This window comes from Branchiostoma belcheri, unplaced genomic scaffold, assembly GCF_001625305.1.
Source record: "Branchiostoma belcheri isolate BF01 breed outbred unplaced genomic scaffold, Haploidv18h27 scaffold26, whole genome shotgun sequence".
Taxonomy (NCBI): domain Eukaryota; kingdom Metazoa; phylum Chordata; class Leptocardii; order Amphioxiformes; family Branchiostomatidae; genus Branchiostoma; species Branchiostoma belcheri.
Genome location: NW_017803865.1, coordinates 113,278 through 136,255, shown reverse-complemented (window position 1 = coordinate 136,255; position 22,978 = coordinate 113,278). Strand labels below are relative to the sequence as shown.

Below are 22,978 nucleotides of genomic sequence, written 5' to 3'. Positions count from 1 at the left end.
CACAAAATTTAAAAAACGCCTAGGGGTATTTGCCCACTGTACCTCCATACCAAATTTCAGGACCTTAGGCCCTAAAATGAAGAAGCTGAATCCATTTAAAGAAATGGCAGGAGGAGAAGAAGAAACATCAGAAAAAGCAATATGGGTTCACCACCACTTCGTGGTGTGGTGAACCCATAATAAGTCAAATAACCCAGTTTACCTCTCACCAGATCGCAGACGCCCCAAACTGGGGAGCCCGTCTGATATGGACCTGCATTTTCCTCGGGTGCCTTGGATATGCCTCTTACCTGATAACAGAAACGTAAGTCATCTTGTGAAATTGCTTAGATATTTGTCTGTGTTGAACTAGACGATGTCAATTGTGTAGCAAGAGCGAGGGTGTTTACAGTTATCGTTCGGAAACGGTAAAAAGGTGACCCAAATCGACCTTGCGTAAAACGCACGTTTACAGACCAGCGTCAATATTGACATAGTTGTTATAAGGTCAGTATGCATCTGCTCTACACACACTTGACCTGATGTGTACATCAATCAGATATGCCAAGCAACGTTAGTTGGCTCTACTCCACGTGCATGTTATAAATACAAATGTACAACGCTACCCTTGTTTCTTTCGATTCCAGTTTCCTGGCGTATTTCTCTTATGACACTGTCACAGACGTGTCTCTCAAGTTTGAGAAATCTATGGACTTCCCAGCTGTCACCTTCTGTAACTTCAACAAGTAAGTTTGCCAACGTATTGGTTTAATGTTGTTCCACAGTCAAACTAGCTCGGCCGTGGTTTGAGTGATATTCAACGAAAAGTCAAAACAATTAAGACTACAGAGTGCATGATAGAATGTCTGTGTACAACGGAATGGTGATCGAAAGAAAATAACATGTCCGATATAAAAATCTTGTTCTCGTCCTGCAACACAGCTCAGTAAACTTGGACTTTAATAGACAGACCACTATCCCCCTGGAAAGATCAGCAATTACCATCGCTGTGACTCATAGGATTAATGTCTTTAATAACAGGTATGCCTTCAGAAAGGTAGCCGGCAATCCTAGAATCAATGTCTACTTGGAGCCGCTGTATGCCTTCCCCAAACGGTTTGGCCTAGTTGGAACGGGGGTCTTCTACAATGACGGCCCCACACCTACACCGACCCCAACTCCTTTCTACTACGACTTGGCCGGCATCACTGAGTACGCCGGGTTCCAACTGCAGGATGGGTTGGTCGATTGTTCCTGGAGAGGGGAACCTTGCGGCATTAAGGTAGCAATAACATTAAGGAACGTGAACGTACTGCAGTGTATACAGGCGATCACGGTTTAAAGTCATCACCCATTCCCATTTACAGAATAGTCTTTTACAAAAACCTATTAGGGTTAGCAGAAACCTTAAATTATGGTTAACAAAAACCCTTAATCAGGGCTACATTTGGGTTAGCAAACCCCTGAAATTAGGGTTAGCAAAATCCGTAAATAAGGGTTCATAGAACTTCTCTTTCTCAAATGTGTTGTTTGTTTACCCCAGAACTTCACCCGCACACTGTCCCAGTTCGGCAACTGTTACGTCTTCAATGGCGACATCGGGACGGAATCCGTCAAACAGACCATCTCCGGGTCAGGCAACGGGCTTCACCTCGTCATAAATGTGCAAGCTGTAAGTTTCATTCAAAAGAACAAAAAAAAACATTAGCCCTATGATTTGTTGTAACAAAAGGAAAACTCACAAGTAGTGGCAACCACCAAACTACTCGTTATCATTTCTTGTATAATATTCTTAGGACCAATACTCAGAAGATCCAACTCAAGGCGGGTCGTCCGACGTGGGGTTAAAAGTTCATGTTCATCCCCGAGGGGAGCCCGCCAAGATGGACACACAGGGCATCGCCATCGGGCCGGGAACACATGCCTATGTGGGGATATCGAAAATTAAGGTGACACGACGCGCTAAAAATGTGTTTGCCTGTGTGTCTGTTTACCTCTGTATGTGTCTGCCCCCTCTCTTTCTCTCTCCCTCTGTGTTTGTCTGTCCGTGTGTGTTTGTCTTTCTGTGTGTGTATGCATGTTAATGTGTTCGTGTGTGTGTGTGTGTGCGTGCGTGCGTGCGTGTGTGTGTGTACATGTATGTGTGTGTGTGTGTGTGTGTGTGTGTGTGTGTGTGTGTGCGTGCGTGTGTGTGTGTGTGCGTGCGTGCGTGCGTGCGTGTGCGTGCGTGCGTGCGTGCGTGCGCGTGCGTGCGTGCGTGCGTGCGTGTGTGTGTGTGTGTGTGTGTGTGTGTGTGTGTGTGTGTGTGTCCGTGTGCGAGCGTTTGTGTTTGCTATAAATTAGCAGTGTATAAGCCTGACGTGTTCATAGATGAATTGTTTTCTGTCGTCAGTATAAAAATGAGATTCCTCCGTGGGGAAAGTGTGAAGAGAAGGAACTGCAGCATTTTGACACCTACACCCTGACGGGCTGTCTGCTGGAGTGTAGGGCGCACTGGGTGGAGACCATGTGTAACTGTACCGCCATGGAACTGCCAGGTTAGTTGGAGTTTTTTGTCAAGGAAAATAGACGCTGGGAACGAGACTGTAATCTCTGACCCGGGGTAGCTTCAGCCTCGATATGACATCCAGATCCTGACATCCCAGCATGCTCTGCCGGGACCCGGATGTTCGTCCAACCCGGGTCGGCTTGTACTGTTTCTGCAAAATTTAATTACAAACAATTCAAGTATTTTCTTACCCTGCGGACTTAATTAGTCTTACCTCAGTGAGCTTTTACATATTGAAAAAAGATTGAAATATCTAGCACTCAATACTTATAGAACACGTCAATAAAGAGTAACGTTAGAATGGTAACTATGTGATTTTAGTTTCCTTATCGAATCACTAATTCCGTTTTTCCCAGGGAACATGGAGATCTGTGAGCCTCTTACAGTCGTGAATTGTGTGACGTCAGTCTACAGTAAGTGTCGATTTTGTGTGACTTCCGCAGGAATGGTAGCCTTCATCGTGGCCTTCCTCGTGGCCTTCCTCGTTTTATTGGCGAAAAATTTTTATGAACAATAAAATCAAAAGGAAGACGGGTGCTTAGAATAGCGTTGATTGTATGTTGTAACGTTGATCACCAATATTTAGTGTCTCCCGTGTATCAATGACATCTCTAACGTACGTTTTTTTGCAGACCTGATCACTCGGGGCCGCCTGCCGTGCCAGTGCCCGACCCCGTGTGAGCTGGGTACGTACGGCAAGTCTGTGTCCTACGCTGGCTGGCCCAACCCTGGAGCTGCCATGAGCCCTTCCTTAATAGACAAGCTGGGACAGGACGAATTTTTGGAGTATGCTATACATTACAGAACTTTCTGATGTTGATACTTACCCTTGGGTGTGATATCAACTTCCCTAGACTTCTACAAATCGTTGGATGACATAACCATGATGAACGATTGTCTCCCTATTTCTGCAAAACTTCCATAAGGTTTGCTGCAGCTAGAATCACTTACCGTAAACATATTGACAAAGGATTTGCTCCCATATGGCCTTACTTTTAATATGTGTTTCGCGGTTTTGTCGTACAGGAGAAACTACTGTGCGTTCGACGTCTTCTATAAGTCGCTGAACAGCAAGTCGATCATCCAGAAGAGGGCGATGACGGAGGAAGACCTGCTCAGTAAGTAACGTCCTTTCCGGCTTGTCAGTGCACTGGCAATCATACATTTTATTGGTATATATCAATATGTATCAAGCATACATTGGTATAGGTTTCCGATATGTTTTCTTTGATGTATAGCAATACTCAACGCCATGATTGTTTATCTGTTTGGTTCCGTTCTTCAGGTGCGATCGGCGGCTCTCTGGGCCTGTTCATCGGCGCCAGTATCATCACTGTGGCGGAGATAGTGGAATATCTCATCACCAGACCCTTCAAGCGTCTCTGGAAAAAGAAGTAAAGAAAAGAACAGCCTCAACCAGGATAGACTGAAAGTCAGCAAGCAAAACCCATTTGGTGTGAGAGTGAAGTAATTATAAAAAGCATAACATGTTATTTGAAGTGTTATTGTATTTGAATATACTCTACCATTACAATTACTTATTGTGCTTCGATGAAAGATGTCTTTTTACACTGACATCAAAGTCAAAGATAGATCAAAGTATGCTTGGTCTTATATTACCATCTACAGATTGGTACTGTTGAAGATATATATATGTAAAACAAGGATTGTCTGGAAGGACAGTTGGAAAATGTGTTGACTAGACAAAGACGTGTAATCCTGGCCTATCAAATATCACTTTTTCAATATGTGCATTCTTCGGAAAGGCTACAGTGTATAGGTTAACCCCCCGGTCTGTCATTTCTTGTTTGCTAAGACATCATTGTTTATTTGGGTATACATACAACATACCAACATACCAGTATATAGAATCACTTCTGTTTCAATGAGATTAAAATGAACAACGGCGAAGACACTTTCCTACATAGGTTTCTATCTAGGTACTTTGCTATCTGTGTGTAGGCTATTTAATTCCCAGTCTGGCACCCGTTATTGTTAAGAAATCGTTATTATAATTACTTTCGCCAAGAAGGTTATGCTTCCGTTATGGCGTTCGTGTGTGTGTGTGTGTGTGTGTGTGTGTGTGTGTGTGTGTGTGTGTGTGTGTGTGTGTGTGTGTGTGTTGTGTGTGTGTGTGTGTGTGTGTGTTTGTGTGTGCCCCCTAACAGCCTGTTCTGGAACTGCTGGGGCGCTTGTTTAGAAATCTTCGAGCAGGCCATAACTCAAGAAACGGTTGACCTGAGTATATGGCTGAAGTTGAAGAACATATCAGCCTTCCCAACGATGATCAAATGACAGGTTGAAATGTTGAAGTTGTACAGGTGTGTTCATTGTTCCAACAGTGGCATGCTCTGTAATAGTCTTTTCAGTTGCACGCTAATATTGTTCAACATAACATTCCTTTAGTCAGAAGCACGCCATTCTTCCTTTGCTGGTAGTATAATATTACTTCAACAAGCCCCGGGTTGTTCATTTATATTTTTAAAAGTGACTGTTCTTTTTTAACGAATTGTATTTTTTTATTCGCCAACTTACAAACCTAATATTGTTTCAAGGACGAACTAACAACAACAAGTTTTTTACCGCAACACTGAAAATAACCGAATTGTATAGTGATACGAAAAATGCATGCCAGGTATCATTTTGTTGATACAGACTCAAGAAGAAAAGACAAAAAAATATCATTGAGATGAAACATCACAATGCAGAATTTGAAAATATGCTTCATATGGTATATATGACCGCGGTCCTCGTGTGAATCCTTTCGCATCCTTTTGATCTCGTTCAAATGCTGTATTGATGAATCCCTCCCATGAACACTAGCATCTCCATGGCGGAGGGAAATATCTGCCTGTCACACACCGAGTCGGCCAGAAAGCCGACGCGTGTGTCCTTCAGTAGCACCGAGCGGAACAGCGACAATCTGGAGCGTGTCGACACCTGGCGGACCCCGGTACCGGACGGTCGCCGCTCCACCACTGACGTGGGCACCGGGTAATGTTACCCTCCACCGCGCGAGACATTCTAGGTCATACCGGGCATAAAGTCGGTACGGATACAGCAAACTACTGAGAGAGTGTACGAGAGGAAGCCTTCACCAGTAGCAAGGTATGTGCCTTTTTTTTGGTCGTTTTCTTTGTCGAGTCTAGTGGTAAAGTGCTGTGTGCCCGTATTTAAAATGCATTTGTGAACAAAGTTTAAGGATTTTATGAGATTACATCATTTCTTTCTGTGTAATTTAATCGACATTTACAATTTAAGCAACAAAAACTGTTAATCGTTGAATAAAAGGAGAATATTTTTCTAAAAGATTAGCTTATGTGCAGGTGCTTTTATAGTTGCCACCTTTAAATAGAACACCTTGGCACGTATACTCCTATACACTTCCAAATGGCATTCTAATCTGAGTTAATGTCATTGTGATGGAGTGCGTTGTAAATCTAAAATTTCTAGTCTGCAGGTGTGCCGTTATGAATGTTGAACGGTTGTTACCAGGCAAATTTCACATAACTTAGATGTGTTCACATAATTCTTCTGCGCTTTTGTGAAACGGATCAGATTTGGTGGTTAAGGCATGTTTTCTTTTCTTTCATAAACCAATGTATTAGCTTATATCAGTTAAGATGGTTTAGATCATTCAAAATTGTACAAAATTGCTTTCTTGGCCTCGCTGACATAGCGTTACGTCAGATCAAACAAAACAACAGGGTGTTTGTCCAAATACAGTACGGTTTTAAGACAGCTTCACACCGTGGCAGGTATTCTTGGCCATCAGGATGGAAGAGCGACTCCCGGGGTTAGGTTTCTGCTGCATTTAGCGGTGGATGGCTGCTCCTGTGTGTCCCCTTCTGTGATGCTCTATTCACGGCCATCTCCCGACACGGCCCCACTCAGACAAGCCGCGTGCTATTGTTGTTGAACCGCTCACACTGTTGTGACAGCAGTATCGGTCCTGAGTAGTGTCAGGTTTGGCGGACGGTCCTAAAGGTGTTCAACGAGTGGTCATGAGAGGTTGTACGAGTAACCTTTGCAAAATTGCATGGATAATCCACAAACCTTCTCCTTGTCCCTTCATTGTCATGTTTCTTCGTCTAGTCTACTAGACAGCATGTCTTGTAAATCGTATGCTATTACGCCGTTTTGGGCGGAGCTATTTATATACGTCATGTTTTAAGCACTAAATTAGTAGGGGATCACAAAGTCGGCAAGTAACGACGTCACACCATTTAGGCGGGAATCATTTGTCGTGTTGAGAGACAGAAGTGGGCAGAAAGAATCGAAGTAAGGCATCCCCACACAGACCGAAACATTTAATACTAATCTTAATCGACGAATTTCAAACAAGCCTCAATCTAAACAAACACAATTCTGTTCGATCTTGCTGCTAATATGTATGTCATTTGCGTTTTTTACTCGTTTATTTGATCGTCCATAAAACCCTTTCTTTGTCCCTAGATGGACAAGCCCGGGTGCTCGACCCAAGTTGACGATATTGAAGATTTGCCGGATTATGAGACCGCCACCGGCTTCAAGGCGTACCCTTCAAGGAGGAAGGTTCGTGTGGTGTCTGTTTCTTGTATGACTACCATTGCTGCTTTGGTTCTACAGGGGTTAGTCTTTTTACGATAACAAGACATAGAGTAGATACAGACACTTGGCTTAAAGCCTAAACTACACTAGCTTATGTTCACCTGCTAGCTACGTTTTGACTCCCGGGAAACTAGGATTGAGCTTATATCTACTTGTAGCACTGGTATGGTTTCAAGTAGTTCATCAATTTACACTTACAGTTTCGCTTGGTAGACACGTTGCTACAAATTTATGGATAATGGTGGGTTTGTATACGCCTTGATGATGTACTGTTCTGTGGAGCATTTTCTGTCCACTTAGCCGTCGGCCAGTGTTCAGGATGACAAGAAAGAGGAGGAAGAGCAGAAGTCGCCGGAGTACGAGTTTGCCTCAAGCACAACGATGCACGGCCTGGGAAAGGTAACCGTCACGTTAAAGTAGTCACTTGTAAATTAATTCAAGATCAGCTTTTCTGAAATCTAAAAAAATACCCACTGTTTTCTTAACGAGTTTGCTCATTACAAGGCCAAAAGACCACTTCTGGGCACTAAACTCACTTGGTGGGAGGTATAGGCTAGGAGAACGTTGGTTTTGACGGCTTGATTATCGGCTGTATTCGGGAGAGTACCACTTGTCAGGGATAGAGTTCCACATTTAACAACATTACTTCAAACCGATTATTCTAAAGGTATAAGCATGACTGGAAGAAGGCGAACAACGTTTTGATGTGTCCCTGTACCTTTGACAGATTGCGGACGCACCAAACATCCCGGCAAGGCTCGTATGGACTGTGTTTTTCCTCGTCGCTTTCGGCTACGCCGTTTACCTCATCACGCAAACGTAAGTATTTCTTTAATACATGTTTTAACATTGATATAATGTTCGAGGTGAAAACATCACAACCAATGGATATCATGTAAAATATGATGGAAACTATGTCTTATCACTTTGTTATTGATAAGCTACGGAGTAGTAATATATGATTAATGTTAGTTGATATCACACTAAGGTTCATCTCCTACTTCAACTGGGACACCATCACGGACGTCAAGCTGGAGTTTTCTGAAAGCCTGGAGTTTCCAGCCGTCACCTTGTGTAACTTCAACAAGTGGGTCAGAAATGATAATCGCATAATTGTAGCATGTGTTTTGTACTAGTACTAGTTCTGTGGTATGCTGTGGTGTGGTTTGGTGTGGTGTAGCTGTTTTGCAATTGTCACGATAAACGCACAAAGCTGTTCAACCTTCTCTCCGCCTGCTCAACAGAATTTGTTACATTTCATGCTATAGATAAATTTAAGTTCATCCTAGAAGGTAATAACCCTTACTGTGTACAAATAGGTAAATTTATCAAAGAATGTAGAATAGGACAAGTAGTATTAGTTGACCCATATATTGTTCTGTACGTAGGATATTTTCGTTGTACCCATGTTTATTTGTCTGTATATCTACATGTCTTAGACCTTACGAAAGTCGCTGCACTTTTGTTGTGTCAATAAAGTTCTCGTAATGTCATGGGATTCATGGTATAATATTGTATGCGAAACGTGATGACAAATTTTGTTATGCGATGTTCTAGTGCTTTTACTTTGTGGTACTTGATGAATACGTTACTGGGGTCATCCAAAACATGTCTTGACTGACATCCATCGGCCCAGGTACGAGAGAAAAAGTGAGGTTAGCCAAAACTTCGACGCCATCGACTACATGAGTCCGATCATCGGGAACGCCTTCCTACCGGACACTGGAGGGGACATACCCCAGGCACAGACAGACGTCCCGTACAGGTAATCATTGCAGTCTAGAAAATTTGGCGTATGTGTATGAATTTATGTCCTGCCAAGGTACGGGATAGCATTCCAACACCAACGCTTAACAAATGTTTTTAACGACGTGACATGACGTGACATCTGTGATCATAGGCATACATTCTGTATTTCAGATTAACTGTCCAGTCAGTCAGTCTGAGAAAAAAATGTGATGAGGTACGACTCTGTTAGATTGACTGAAAACATGTACTTTCATATCTCGCGGAAGACACGGCAGCCACATATATCTTAGGGCACATCTGTGTATGACCCTGCTAACTCATCTCCCTCCGGTCCCATCTCTAGTGTGAACCTGAGGAGCATCACCGACTTCAGTGGGTTCCGTCTGGACGCAGACTCGCTCATGGACTGTACTTGGAAAGGCGTGAGATGTTACGCAGAGGTCACAACCATTGTTTGTTTCTTATGATATACCATTGTTGTTATTTTGTCGTTTACCCTACTGAGGCCTACTCCCTGGGGGCGGGGCCCATCATGCATAATGATTTGTCATGTTTTGCCTTTTAGAACTTCACCCAAGTGTACACGACATTCGGGGTCTGCTACATCTTTAACGCTGCGTCAGGGCAGAACCTCGTCCAAACTATCCCGGGCGCTGGCAACGGGCTGCATCTCGTCGTGGACGTCAAAAAGGTAGTACATACATAGATTAGGGGTAGTACACCCATGAATTAAGGGTAGTACACCCGTAGATGAGGGGTAGTACACCCGTAGATGAGGCCAGGGGTAGTACACCCATAAATGAAAGGTAGCACACCCATAGATGAAAAGTAGTACAGCCGCGAGTAAAAGGTTGTACTAGTACTCCCATAGATCAACGATAGTGCACCCATGTGAATATGATGTGAATTTAGATTTGTTGTGCTCACGTTCCATCGCACAGGACTTGTACTCAGAGGACCTGGAGGCCGGGGGGAACAGCGATGTTGGACTGAAGCTTCACGTCCACCCAAAATACGAACCTCCCGAGCTGCAGACACAGGGGATAGCGGTGGGTCCGGGGAACCACGCGTACGTCGGCATCTCACAGGTCACGGTAAGGCTTCGGGCTTAATTTTTATCTCTTAAAGTAACTTAAGCATTTGCTATATAATTTTTAACTACGTGTGCGGATGTTTTGTTTTTGGCGTGTTTATGTGTTTTTCTGTAGTTATCTGCACAGGCATGTAAGAGACACTGACAGGAAGTTAGGGCAAAGGTCCCAGAAAAGGTCCCGTATGGGAGCTAGTGGGAATCAACATCAGCAAGAAATGAACATTAATCAAGGACATTATACAGAATGTGCTTGCAATAATGTATAAAACAAGAAATTCACGAAAAATAGATATTTTCGCCGAGGTATGAGATACTCTATTCCTTGTTTGTGAAAAGGGTAACTCGGCTATGGAGATCGGCATTAATTTCCATGACTTTTTTCTTCATGACGTTTTGTATCCATCCCTAGTACGTGAACGAGATCCCTCCATGGGGCATCTGTGAGACCGTGCAGCTGGACCACTACGAGAGGTACACGTTCTCAGCCTGCATGCTGGAGTGTAAGGCGCACCATGTACAGGATGAGTGTAGCTGCACTGCACTGGAGCTCATAGGTATGGCCCAAAACCTGGCCCGGTAACGGGGTTACCACGGTTATCACGGTTACCAATGTTTTAATACGAACAGTGGCATGTAAAGAGGTAACAAAATAATTCTAGACTTTTTTTTCTTTTGATGGAGCGAGCAAGATCTTTAGGAACGTCGGTCACAAAAATACGTGAAACGATCTTTCAATCATGGAATATTTCTAACGCATCAACGTTTACTTCATTGTGGTACAAAAATACTCAAAGTGAGCTTTTCCTTCCTTTTCTTTAGGAAGCGTCCAGCTTGAAAGTGATCCGCAGATCTGTTCACCTCGGCAAATTGCTGACTGTGTCAACTCTGTCTACCGTGAGTAAATAGTTAGTTCTGTCATCGCCTGCTGTAACATTCTAAGACACCAAAATAGTACAACAGCAATATTCTCATCAGTTTAAAGGCATAATAGAAATGGCAGCATGTCCTTTATTTCATTCTCTTTGAGTTGTGCTATGGGGAGATTGACCTTGCAGCTGTACTATGTTAGCTTTCTAGCTGCAGTCTCTACCACCTAGACTGTTTAAAAAACACTCAAGAAGTGCAAATGGTCAGGAAATGAGCATGTTTGGTCCGTTCACTACCCAGAGAGAATCCAGACGGGCGACCTGCCGTGCTACTGCCCTACTCCCTGTGAGATAGTGGAGTACGACACCACGGTGTCCTACGCAGGCTGGCCCAACCCGAAGGCCAGCGAGAGCCTCATCAGAGACTATCCCGACCGCTCACTGGACTATCTGAAGTGAGTTTTCCAATATGTGTACTAACATGCTGAAAAAGTGAAGTCATGGAATTGATCCTTCGACATCATTCCAATACGCTTTGAGGGCGTTTCTTTCTGTTAGAAAATTGTTGAAGAAATTGATAAAGTCGAATTCCCCTGACAGACAAGTGCTTTAAACATCACCTGAAAAGCGATTTTATGTATAGAATTGACTCCACTACTGTAAACGTTCAAGGAATTCAACATCAAGTCATCATATCTTTTTTTTTCATTTTCCAGAGAGAACTGGGTGGTATTTGACGTGTACTACAAACAGCTGAACTTTCAGAAGATTGAACAGAAGAGGAAGACGTCGGTGGAAGGTTTACTGAGTAAGCATCATCGTTAAAAGCGTGGTTTTGCAAATGCAACGTTTCGCACATCAGGTCAACTACAAAGTAGAGTCGAACGACGATAGTTGGTTTGGTCGGTTTGGTGTGTGTTGTTCATAACATTGACTTGTGTTGATGTTGAAGAAAACGCGTTGTTTCGACGTAACGACCGGAGAAATAAACGTAGACATGTAGAGAATAAACAGGTATCAATCAAAGTGCTGCAATGCTTTTCTTGGTTCTTTGTACATGTGCTGTAAAGCTACACACTGCTTTACTGCATGTGTATTACATGAGTGCCATTTTCGTGGTAACGGAGAAGCATGAGGCATAGATTTTGACTGTTTATGTTGTAACTGTGCAGGTATCCTGGGCGGGTGTCTGGGCCTGTGTATCGGCGCCAGTGTCGTCAGCATCACGGAGTTCGCCTACTATCTCCTGCTGAGACCCGCCAAGTTCATCATGAAACGTACCAAGAAAAATACGTCCACCAGCAGGACCAACATCATTCAAGTCAGGTAGTCACCTGAAAAATTCTGACCCTGACCTGTCACAACTGAGCAGTTTGTGAACATCACTGCACAGTATAAAGAGGACAAATATGTATGATATCAAGTTTGGTATGCTTTATACGTTCAATCTTGTCCTCTTGTATGCATAATTGCAGAGAAATCTCGTGTGCTTCTATTCTAATCCGATAGCCTTTCGACAAGTGGATTAATGAGCAATGTTGACTGTCTTGTCAACGTACTGGGAGAACTGTTGACGTTGATAATTGTGTGAACAATCTAAATGGTGATAGTCTGGGAGACAAAGGAGAAGATTGTTTGACTTGTTTAAAGAACCAAGGCAACAAACGGGTGACATCTGGTGTTATAATTGTCATTAAGAAATGAGGCATCCAACAATGTTCTTGCTGCAACCAAGCACTAATGTAAAGGCTTGATGTTCATTTTCTAATTTGCGTTTGTGTGAATACTAGACTGAAGTCTTGGAATACAGTCATATTATGAAATAAATATTCTAACTGAAGAAAACAGTGACAGTATGATTTTGTGGTTACTTACTAGTAAATAAAACCGTCGTGTCGATATAGATATAGGTCCCTCCTCATCACTTAGGAATGTTTCTTATATACTTTAGCTGAAATTGGTCGTAAAGAAGAATTCGGGCCAAACACAATTGCCGAGCTGAAGCTACAATGGGACTAGTTGTCCTAAGGCACTGACCATAATTTTCTGAAAAGACCAACATTGCTTCGCCATCAACACTGAGGCAAACGAGAAGTGCTGGCGTTTCTGAAACCCACCACTTCCTCCACATGTCACATCATCCATGTGTCATCTTTACAAAGGGCGATCGACATAGGCGTTCAAATACCGAAATACCGACAATATTTTCACTACAGCTCATTCCCAGCCTTGAATTCTACATATCCATGTAGACAAATATTATGACAACAGGACCGTGTGGACTAAAACGGTCTATTAACTCAACATACCAACAACATTTACAGAGTAATGGACTATGAAAGACTAAGAACTCCAGCTTGAAACCTTAGAAAGTCCATTAGCGTACTGTGTCACGGTGTATTTCAGGTTCCTTTGCGGTTGCAGAATGATAGATTCGTGTCGCGGGACGTACAGCTATATATGAGACACTCCAGCCATTTCCCAAGTGTCCCAGCGCCCTTTTGCGAACGCGCGGTAACGGGGAAGGCTGTTGGTTGACAGTTCCTCTTGAGATCGATAGCATGTTTGTTTGTTTGTTTGTTTGTTTGTTCATTTGTTTGTGTGTGTGTCCGAATTCATTTGAGTCCAGTAGAGCCACAGGAAGTGAGGAGGAATGGTGTAACTTCAAACGGAGTGCGGGACAAAGTTATATTCGAGGTCAACATGTTCTCTCCTCAGTCTGGGAGAAATTGACAGTGGAATATGCATGGAATAGGCGAAAAATTCAGAATAATAAAGACCCTTAACTCTAAATACTTCACGGATGTGTAAAATCTCATTCCTTACTTAAACTTGGCCTAATATACTTGTAGGTGATTATGTAAGGTACAAAGGGAAGTCACCACACAGTTCTTTTTTTACATTGTATTGAACCATCTCTACGCTGCCTGCATCACAGACAGGAGTTGTACACAGTGTAATGCACTTTGGAGCATATATACAGAATGCTTTGTCTTTAAAATAGCTTAATAAAAAAACACATTTTGCACGTTCAAGATAATCCTTTTGTACGCGGTACAATCATAATGACATCACAACAAATCCACTTAATTATAAAGTACTTATACAGTACATTGAAGCAAACGATGAGAAATACTGGCTCTTTTCGGTGCAAGCAATACTTGAGGGCATGAAAACACAACAAAATTTGACGCAAATGATTATCTTGAGCTGAACATTGCTGCGAGGCACGCAGCTAACATGACCATATTTGGCAGTGTGGCCCTCTCACTGCCGCTGATGACACTGCCCTGCAGCACCACGCCGTTACACCGGTCAGTCTTACAGCACTGCAGACATTCCTGGTGCAACACAACACAATAATAGTGAAATCATTTGGTAAGATATTAATATGTGTATGTGAACCATTTTCTTGTTCTTTGGTTGAGGGGAACAATAAGAAAACAAATGTTGCCAAAATGTTGCTAAATCGGCAGCATGACTGTTTTTGGGCCCAGCAAACACATATCAGTAACTGCACGTGAACAGGACGTTGCTTGTTGCTGTGAATTCTTACCTTTGTGTTGCCGTTCTCTGTGCAGGTTTCTGCCATGTACTCCTCGCTGCAGACGAGGTCCTCATGTTGACATGAGCGGATGTGGCCGCCGTATTTCCCGTCATCCGAGGACCTCCAGCTTATCTGAATGTTCACAACAGAAACATAATTGCTATAGCCAAACTTCGCGTCCTGTCTAGGAAAATGCAGAGGCTATGAACGACATTCATCAGCTTGATTGTCATCTGTGCCCGTCAAACTTACCCAGCATGCACCGTTTTCACACAGAGTCTCGCGAGACTGGCCGCCGTTAGCCACGAGATCGTCCTGATCCTGGTCACAGTCCTGGTCAGCAGCGCAGCTATAGCAGGTGACGGGGTCAGGAACGTAGTACTGGGTATCTGAAAATGGGCAAAGTCCTTGTTGATGTTTCACTATATGATATGAAAATGATATATTCCCCCATTACTCTATCTGCTCCAGTTTCAACGTCTTTCAAACATAATCCTGCATTCTATGGGCGTGACCTTGTGACGTCTTTTTCGAGGTTAGCATTGTGTGTTTCCTTGTAGCCGAGACTCTTTCTGTATCACGAATAGTCATCAACCCATCTATGATAAAGACCCATGTTGAACAAATTCATTTTACGTACATCCTTCAAAGTTGAAAGGAGAAATAAAAGTGACGTCGGGTAGTATTAAATCTAACAGACACACCTCAGCTATCATAGACATGTAAAAGCTACTTCTGTTAGAGGAAGTATGAGCTCTACTCACGACATTCGTCGATTCTGCAGGCTTCCGTGTCCACTCCATAGCCAACGTCTACGAAACACTCCAGCGTGCCGGACCCGGTTGGGTCTCGGCAGTAGTTGCCATCCAGTCCGGCGGCGGCTCTCTGAGCTTCGGAGACTTCCATAAAACCCAAGACTTGCTGGACCATATCGTCTGCCCAGTCCATACAGGGCTGACTTGTCCTTGTTACGTTCACCTGCCCACGGTACGAAGTGGTACCGTCCACGTAGCAGTCTGAAAAAATGATTCATTGTTTTCATCTTCGCTAAACAATCCGGAGCGTACTGTTTTAAAACTGTTTTGGAGATGATTCATGCTACTTCTTTAAACTCTACCGCCATCCAAAAGACAACACCACTGCAAATTGTTACGCGAAAGGTTTTCCTATGTCACTGCTAATATAGATACATGTAGTTTCGTGCAAATACATGCCCGAGGGCTAATTGCACAAGTGCAAACAACATGTATGAAAAAGAAGGTACAATGATATGAGGGTCTACGTAATACTACATCCTACAACATACGTGGTACTAATTTTGTTGGGTTTGACTTCTTCATTTCAGGCAGTGGGAGGAATTTACCCACTTCGTTTACAATATGTGGGTTCTTTGATTTTAGTAGTAAAATTGTTTTCTCCGGATAAGCAATAGTGGGAAGATAATGGTGCAATTTGGACACGACAGTAAATAATTGGTTTCTGATATCATTATACAGTGAACAATTAGAAATGAAATGATTTTCGTCTTCCACTGCATTCGAGGAACAATATTTACAAATCCTCTCCGACACAGGTAGTACAGGACATAACTAAATGATGTTACACCAGCTTGTGCAAATTGCAACAATATTGGTCAAATGTGCGAACCGAGGAGTTACATTCTGTTCTGTTCTGTTCTAACCCTTATTACAGGTCTGTGATTTAAGAAATTCGGTAAATAAGCTAGTAGGGTCTTAATGGATTGATAAGGGCTCAACCTGGTGGTCTTCGGAAGATCTCACAGATTGAACTACTAGTAAATGGTCTCACCACAAGTCGCCACCTGACACACAGATTTTGTTTTCGGGAGGTTGGTGATGCAGAACGGCCCTTCGTAGTTCCCATCCGGGTTTCTGCAGTAGTTCCTGTCCAACCCGGCATCGGGATAGGCTTCTGGGGTGTAGCCTTCTCTCCCTTTGAACCAGTACCCGCACCACCAGCCATCGGCCGCGATCCTGATGTCGCCCCGGTAGTTTGATCCGTCACCAACAACACAGTCACTGTCTGCAATGCATGAGGATGGGTTCTCTTTGAACATGGATTCACAATCGCACAGAAGACCAGATGCACGCAAATCATAACCTAAACGTTTTAAGTTGTCACACACTGAGCCTGTCTTAACAGACAACCGAAGATTGTCATATCTATAGATCTAGAGAAGCCTACAATATTATCTTTTGAGTGGATCCGACTTACCGCAGAGTCTCCCGTATGTCCCCGGCGGACACAGACAGGTGTAGGTCCCCAGCCCGTCAACACACGTCCCGCCGTTAAAGCAGGCCGTGTCGGAACCCCACGGTGGACTCTGGCAGTCGTCGACATCTGGAAAGACAAAATGTAACGGAGGGCATAATCTTAATCAGTAAGTCAACGTGTTCAACCATAAGATATTTTGACAGATAGGAATATATGTACCGTTACTTGTATTGTTAACCTTAAATACTTGTTGCCAAATATTCAATTAATGTTTTTAAGCATTTCCAATGTGCACCACTACAAGGTCAGATACAACAAAATATTCCAAGTCTCCAGTCTCCGAATGTATTCAACGTGACCCAGCTCAGGCCAACAATGTTATCTGACGTGGATAAAGAAAAAATAACAGAACAAAAGATACAACATTACATTACTATATTTGATACTATACAGATAGTATCTGCAATACTTTGTTGAATGCCAACACAAAACACGTTAGCTTGAAAAGCGACAGCTTTCGTATTCTCAGTCAAAGCACATGCAAAGGCCCTTACTTGTTTCGCAGTTCTCCCCGGTGTATTCGGACGTACAGTGGCAAGAGTAGGTATCTGGTGCGTACTGTTCGTTACAGGTCCCTCCATTTAGGCACGGGGAGCTCCAGCAATCCCTCGCTGAACACATGACATACAGACTCATTCGGGATGGATCATACTTGTGATAAAAAAACGTCGGTAATTTTGTTCTGGCTCGACACGGCAATAAAGAATTCGTCATTCAGTTCATTCTTTCCCCCAGATCACCCTAACATTGTACAATGATGTGCTTACAGTGGCTGCTTTGATACCCGATCCATCATATAGTGAGAGCAACCTGAAGTGAGCAGACGATTCTGCGGACGAATCCCAAACTGTTCCCAGCGCCCAACATGCTCCCAATGAAATTTTGCTAGTGCCCCTGCGTTAGGTCATTCTACTGTTTCTACTGATAATGTTATAATCTTACCACAAAGTCCACAGCTCATTGGACAGGTGTTCATCGTCCACGTATCCCCACTCCAACCATTCATACACCGTCCATAGCTGGCCCACAGCGGGCAGAAGGGGGACATGTCTTCACACACGCGAGAGCCGTCTGGGGGACAAGGAAAACGGTATTTAGTACACAACTTATTGCACATGTGAAAGCTTATAATGACGTGGCTTTGCAATTCGCTCGAAGTCTCATCCAGACAGTCTTTCTCAAAGCAACTCTTTAAAGAGAAATTACTATAGATCGGTTTTAAAGAGTAGTGAATATATAGCATTTATAAGGTTTCATTGACATAAACGAAAAGAAATAACAGAACATATTAGTGAGAAGTTTGAAGAACTGTACTGACCGCAGAGCCCGCACGTGGCACGACAGCGTGCGTACGTGTTGAACTTGAGGGAGTCGCATTGTCCCTCTAGTTCCCATTCTGCGCAGTACTCAGATTGATCTACACAGGGCACTCCCGGGTAATCCGTCGGCGGTGGAGGGTCTGCAGTCGTTTCGAATAAGAATCAATCAGACAAACAAACATCTCCACTGAGTCTAGCTTATTTCCTCTCGGCACCTTTGAACATAATCAGTACGTATTACGTGTATTATGATATTTGTTTACTATATATCTACATTAATTAGATACTGAGTACACAAAATGAAGATGATTTTACTCGCCGTGTGTTGATTGTGTGTGTGTGTGCGTGCGTGCGTTCTTGCGTGCGTGCGTGCGTGCGTGCGTGCGTGCGTGCGCGTATTTTCTAACGGTATTACCTGTGGGGCACGCACCACAGCTCTGTCTACAGTTCACCAGCATGTACTGCGGGTTATTGAAACATTCTCCAATTGAGGCCCAGCCTGGACAGCGACCGTCGTTGTCCACGCAGTCTTGGCCCATCGTGGAGCCGACTTTATACAGTAGAAAACAGAAGTTCAATAAATGACGGCTTACAATTGTGTTAACGAGGACTATTCACACATTTGGAACACTTATATTGCAACATTCGAAGGAATAGCCCATGGACCCGCGCACTGTGGTATAGAATTGGAATGACCTGGACGGTTTCCTGTAACGTTGGTGTAACCACGAAAGAGACTTCCCGATGATCATGATCTAAAAGATTCATTTATGTAACCTGAACACACCACGTCTTGTCCAAGTCATGAACTTCGTATAATCACGTTACAGCCTAACGTTAGTTTCGGGAATATCAGACTCAACTTGACATTCAAAACAGATTTATTATGTTTCCCTTCGATTCCCTTTCTATATAGTTCAAGTAATACTCACACGTTTTTCGACCAAACTTGTATAGAGATATCAATGTCTATTGCTACTATATAGCGATATCGCTAATTTGGACCTAGATTGTTTACCATTGCCATTCCAGAGACTAGGATAAGGTCCATGTGTACATACCCAAGAACAGGATGCCAGCCAACAGAACGGGACCCATGCTGGAAACCGGACCTGTAGGTGGAGGGATAAGGACGTTTTTATCACTCCTCGTACCACGAACCTACAATTAAGACACGTTTTAGTCGATAACCACCTTCTTCAAGACCTTCGTCCTTGGTATTAAGAGCCTCAAGACGTTTCGTAAGTTAGGCACTGTACCAAGGGTCACATGAGAAATGAATTCCCTAATTGAGCTAGTGAATGAAATAATTATATAAGCGGCGGTTGATTAAAAAACGAGCTGCATTCACAAATGACATATAGACATATTCAGAAGACTGGTTATTCGTAGCGTCCATTAACAATATTTGATAAATGTTCAGAAAAAAATTTGATATAAAGGGAAAACCACATAAGACATATTTCCTTGACAACAGACTGTCCACAAGTAAAGTGAATATGCAGATATGAATTTCAGCAACAAGGTATCGAGTCCACGTTACCGGAGGGTTTCCGACATAATAGAGAGAGAGAGAGAGAACCCTGCTTGAACGATGCTTAAAAGCACAGCAACACTCATTCACAATAATGTTAAACGTAATCTACTGTGGCCAACCAGACACATTTGCAGGAAAATTACTTGGTTTTGTTCTAGATGCGTGAGATGAAGTTTACCTATGATCAACAAGTACATACTCAGAAAAGGCAAAATGGATACCCACCTGTATCTCTTTAATATCCAGAGAGCCCACCAGTGTGTCCACCAGTGTGTTCTACATACCAAACCTGAAGCCGACCTCTCAAACTGCCGATCCCTGCCGCGATGAGTGAACCGTTCTGTTTTCTGATAGATGAGCTGGCGTATCTATGAACACACTGGATGCCCCGTTGCTCTCTCTCACCCCCTACTTTGAAGACCCGTTGATGCGTAGGTCCGTGGACGCCGCGGTGGCCCGGAAAGATCAGAAAGTACCGTGGCCGACAAGTACAAAATTTTACACCGCAACTTTTGGTGTTTTACACCGCAACTTTTGCTGTGTTTTACACTGCAACTTTTGCTGTGTTTTACACTGCAACTTTTGGTGTTTTACACTGCAACTTTTGGTGTTTTACACTGCAACTTTTGCTGTGTTTTATACTGCAACTTTTGCTGTGTGGAAAACTTACACCCCTCCCCTTTTATAATGGACGGTCCCCCTGTCAGGTCAAAGGTGACAAAGATGGCGGCGGCAAGTCACAAGCTGACGTCTAGGGACATTAAAATGAAGAAAAACGATGTCCATACCCAATAATAATGAACTAACCTGCAGAAAATTTATGTCATTGCTGTTGATGTCTGGAGCTGGATATCTGACGTCCTTGATAAATTTGTTGTGACGCATGGCAGCAAAAAGCAACATAATTTGTAATCACTGGACCTGGTCGAAACATTTTTAAATTTATCCCGGTCTATAGGCCAAAGCTAGAAAAACCTTTAGAAAAAAACTAACGTCACAACGTAGCCAAGCTTTTCCTCTAAAAACCTTATGCACGAAAAGGATAACTCAGTCGACGTAGTTTGCATGCCATCGTTGTCACCTTTGACCTGACAGGGGGACCGTCCATTATAAAAGGGGAGGGGTGTAAGTTTTCCACACAGCAAAAGTTGCAGTGTAAAACACAGCAAAAGTTGCAGTGTAAAACACAGCAAAAGTTGCAGTGTAAAACACCCAAAGTTGCAGTGTAAAACACAGCAAAAGTTGCAGTGTAAAACACAGCAAAAGTTGCAGTGTAAAACACCCAAAGTTGCACTGTAAAACACCAAAAGTTGCAGTGTAAAACACCAAAAGTTGCGGTGTAAAACACCAAAAGTTGCGGTGTAAAATTTTGTTCTTGTCGGCCACGGTAAGAAAGACCCAGGCACCTGCTGCACGCCTTGACGCCACATGCCTGTGATTGTTAGGTACAGACCTGCCCTCCCAGCGCCAACCGTGCGATGTGCACCCCACACACGGGAAAAACACCGAGACCGCAAACGGCCTTGGTAACGAGGGCCCGTTTTGTCGAGTCATTGACGCAACCCTTTTCAATCATTTTAGCCGCAGACAATCTTAACTTTGTGGTTCTAGAAACGAAAACTTCTATGTTGCCAATAATAACATTACGCAACTCAAATACACAGCGTGCCTGGACTATGGGCTGGCCGGGCAACTTCATAACATGGAAGCCATATACAAAATAAACTTGTAACAAGCCAACAAAGCTTAAGTATCTAGTCTATTAAATCTTTAATCCAAATCAATATCCAAATGCTATTCCAAGCAAACAAGCAGTAGTAAAAAGATTGACAGTGAATATCAAATAAGGTATCTAGTCTCTCTATATATCTGTATATCGTTATTCGATTGCTTTTGTAACGTTTGGTGTTGGGGCTTATAAGTTCCATTCTTACCACCACAACATAAAATACGCCTGCCCATTATCAATGTAACTAACGTTTACCTAAAATCGATAGTTTTCTGAAACTTTTAGAAACAGCTATCACCCACATCCTTATATTTTTGCGATTTCTTCCTCTCTAACACACTGACACCTTTTAGTCCTTCTAGTATAGTTATAGTATAGAATGGTTTATTGTGCGAATACAAACTCATCGCAGCTTATGAGCTGAATTGCGAGTTCATGTACATATACAAATTTCACAGGTTGACATAAACAATCGCTCTAAAAGTTTACAAACTGCGAACAGGTGACAATACAAATCTAAAAGATGGAATACATATTTAAAAGACGCAATGCATATATAAAAAGGTAAAATTACATATTTAAAAAATACAAAGTAATTATCAAAGACACCAATTAATAATCTAAATGCCACAATTATCTAAACTAAATGCCATCGTTTAACAGGTTAACAATATACGGTAGAGGGCTATTTTGGTAGCGTATAGTACGTGCTGGCAATGGGTCGTATTTGTGACATTGTCTGGTAACCCTCCCGCTGACTTTGCCCCTTTGTTGAGGTAACCATTGTCTGTAAGTGTCAGACTTGGACAGGGTCTTGCCGAACTGGTGGCACAGGGTTTCCCGCCTCGTCACTAAGCATACAAAAACGACTAAGATATCCAAGGTCATACCCAGTACATCTTTAACAAAGAGCTAGACACATCAAGTCTAAGGCACGTCAGGACTGCACTGCGACATTTACGGCACAATATAATAATGGTGCGATGGTTTTCGTTTTTTTTTACTAACTGGACATCGCTAACCATATGTTTGTGACAATAAGTTCCTTTCAATACCAAAGCTACTCCTTCAAGCTCTGCTCAACGCTTGTCATGAGTTCGTCAAGGTGAGGCCCCTGCCAGGGATTCCTCTTGGGTTCTTTTGTAAAGTCGATGTACAAGAGTTGTGCGAACGGCATGGCCATGGGGCCCTCTGGCGGCCAGGCCGTTTTCTCCAGCAGGACGGGCACGATAGTTTTCTTCAGGCTGTGCGCAAGCGCGACTTCGTTCCTACAGTTGGCAGACTCTGTGTACTTGGGAGTGACGCAGCTGATGACGACCTGAGGAGGACACGTGGATAAAGACTTCAGCAGTCTGTCAGACAAAATATGTACCTCCCCGGAAGTGATTTCAAATCATACTTTTACATCATGGGTCATATTCAAAGTACCCGTCAAAGGTCAACAAATCCAATTTCTGTCGCTGAAGTCTACCTCCATTGGAAAAAAGGGATTAGGAGGATAGTAATTTTTACTTATTCCCATGCTTCTAAAGACATTGAAAGTCCAACCTTGGCCTGTCTCATGCCCTTGTCTATCGCGGCGTACAGTTGGTCTCCCCCGCCCATCTCCTTAATGTCCATCCAGCAGCTGTGGCCTTTCTCCTCCAACATATCATGGAGCTGGGTCACCTGATGCAGACATACATGATTACACAATTCGGTGTCACTTGACAGCTTTTACTAAGCT

The 22,978-nt window shown here is 43.1% G+C and overlaps 4 protein-coding genes across 6 annotated transcripts in view; 2 read left to right on the top strand and 2 right to left on the bottom strand.

Annotated features, from left to right (window-relative positions):
* The window catches only part of LOC109472004 (acid-sensing ion channel 1-like), a 6,093-nt gene extending 2,168 nt beyond the window's left edge, over positions 1-3,925 (top strand). Inside the window, exons 2-11 of the mRNA XM_019771577.1 lie at positions 213-304; positions 627-725; positions 1,021-1,261; positions 1,523-1,651; positions 1,776-1,928; positions 2,372-2,516; positions 2,884-2,940; positions 3,160-3,313; positions 3,554-3,645; positions 3,813-3,925. Coding sequence (XP_019627136.1) covers positions 213-304; positions 627-725; positions 1,021-1,261; positions 1,523-1,651; positions 1,776-1,928; positions 2,372-2,516; positions 2,884-2,940; positions 3,160-3,313; positions 3,554-3,645; positions 3,813-3,925 — 1,275 coding nt within the window. The remainder of the gene's footprint in view (positions 1-212; positions 305-626; positions 726-1,020; positions 1,262-1,522; positions 1,652-1,775; positions 1,929-2,371; positions 2,517-2,883; positions 2,941-3,159; positions 3,314-3,553; positions 3,646-3,812) is intronic.
* Positions 3,926-5,498: 1,573 nt separating this feature from the next.
* On the top strand, positions 5,499-12,627 carry LOC109472002 (acid-sensing ion channel 4-like). Of its 2 annotated transcripts, XM_019771572.1 has the most exons (14): positions 5,499-5,635; positions 6,983-7,081; positions 7,418-7,516; positions 7,845-7,936; positions 8,106-8,204; positions 8,754-8,882; positions 9,210-9,306; positions 9,432-9,557; positions 9,808-9,960; positions 10,369-10,513; positions 10,779-10,853; positions 11,127-11,280; positions 11,542-11,633; positions 11,998-12,627. In XM_019771572.1, the coding sequence occupies exons 2-14, from the start codon at positions 6,983-6,985 to the stop codon at positions 12,153-12,155; spliced, it is 1,518 nt and encodes a 505-aa protein (XP_019627131.1). In that variant the 5' UTR covers positions 5,499-5,635; the 3' UTR covers positions 12,156-12,627. The 2 variants fall into 2 exon arrangements, with proteins under 2 accessions (XP_019627131.1, XP_019627132.1); XM_019771573.1 differs by lacking the exon at positions 5,499-5,635 and adding an exon at positions 6,494-6,538 and having other exon boundaries at positions 6,983-7,516.
* Positions 12,628-13,733: 1,106 nt separating this feature from the next.
* The window catches only part of LOC109471995 (neurogenic locus notch homolog protein 1-like), a 9,908-nt gene continuing 663 nt past the window's right edge, over positions 13,734-22,978 (bottom strand). Inside the window, exons 1-12 of one of the 2 annotated variants that reach the window (XM_019771555.1) lie at positions 19,749-19,935; positions 19,048-19,098; positions 18,402-18,536; positions 17,986-18,126; positions 17,610-17,738; positions 17,162-17,278; positions 16,608-16,733; positions 16,182-16,415; positions 15,137-15,388; positions 14,625-14,761; positions 14,382-14,504; positions 13,734-14,166 (exon numbers count right to left, since the gene is read on the bottom strand). In XM_019771555.1, coding sequence (XP_019627114.1) covers positions 14,026-14,166; positions 14,382-14,504; positions 14,625-14,761; positions 15,137-15,388; positions 16,182-16,415; positions 16,608-16,733; positions 17,162-17,278; positions 17,610-17,738; positions 17,986-18,126; positions 18,402-18,536; positions 19,048-19,084 — 1,572 coding nt within the window. In that variant the 5' untranslated portion in view covers positions 19,085-19,098; positions 19,749-19,935 and the 3' untranslated portion in view covers positions 13,734-14,025. Of the gene's footprint in view, positions 14,167-14,381; positions 14,505-14,624; positions 14,762-15,136; positions 15,389-16,181; positions 16,416-16,607; positions 16,734-17,161; positions 17,279-17,609; positions 17,739-17,985; positions 18,127-18,401; positions 18,537-19,047; positions 19,099-19,748; positions 19,936-22,978 lie in introns of those variants that run through there. The other variant, XM_019771556.1, reaches the window with a different exon arrangement.
* LOC109471996 overlaps positions 22,133-22,978 on the bottom strand; it is a 10,333-nt gene continuing 9,487 nt past the window's right edge. The window contains exons 7-8 of the mRNA XM_019771559.1: positions 22,801-22,920; positions 22,133-22,570 (exon numbers count right to left, since the gene is read on the bottom strand). Of these exons, the coding sequence (XP_019627118.1) occupies positions 22,313-22,570; positions 22,801-22,920 (378 nt within the window). The 3' untranslated portion in view covers positions 22,133-22,312. The remainder of the gene's footprint in view (positions 22,571-22,800; positions 22,921-22,978) is intronic.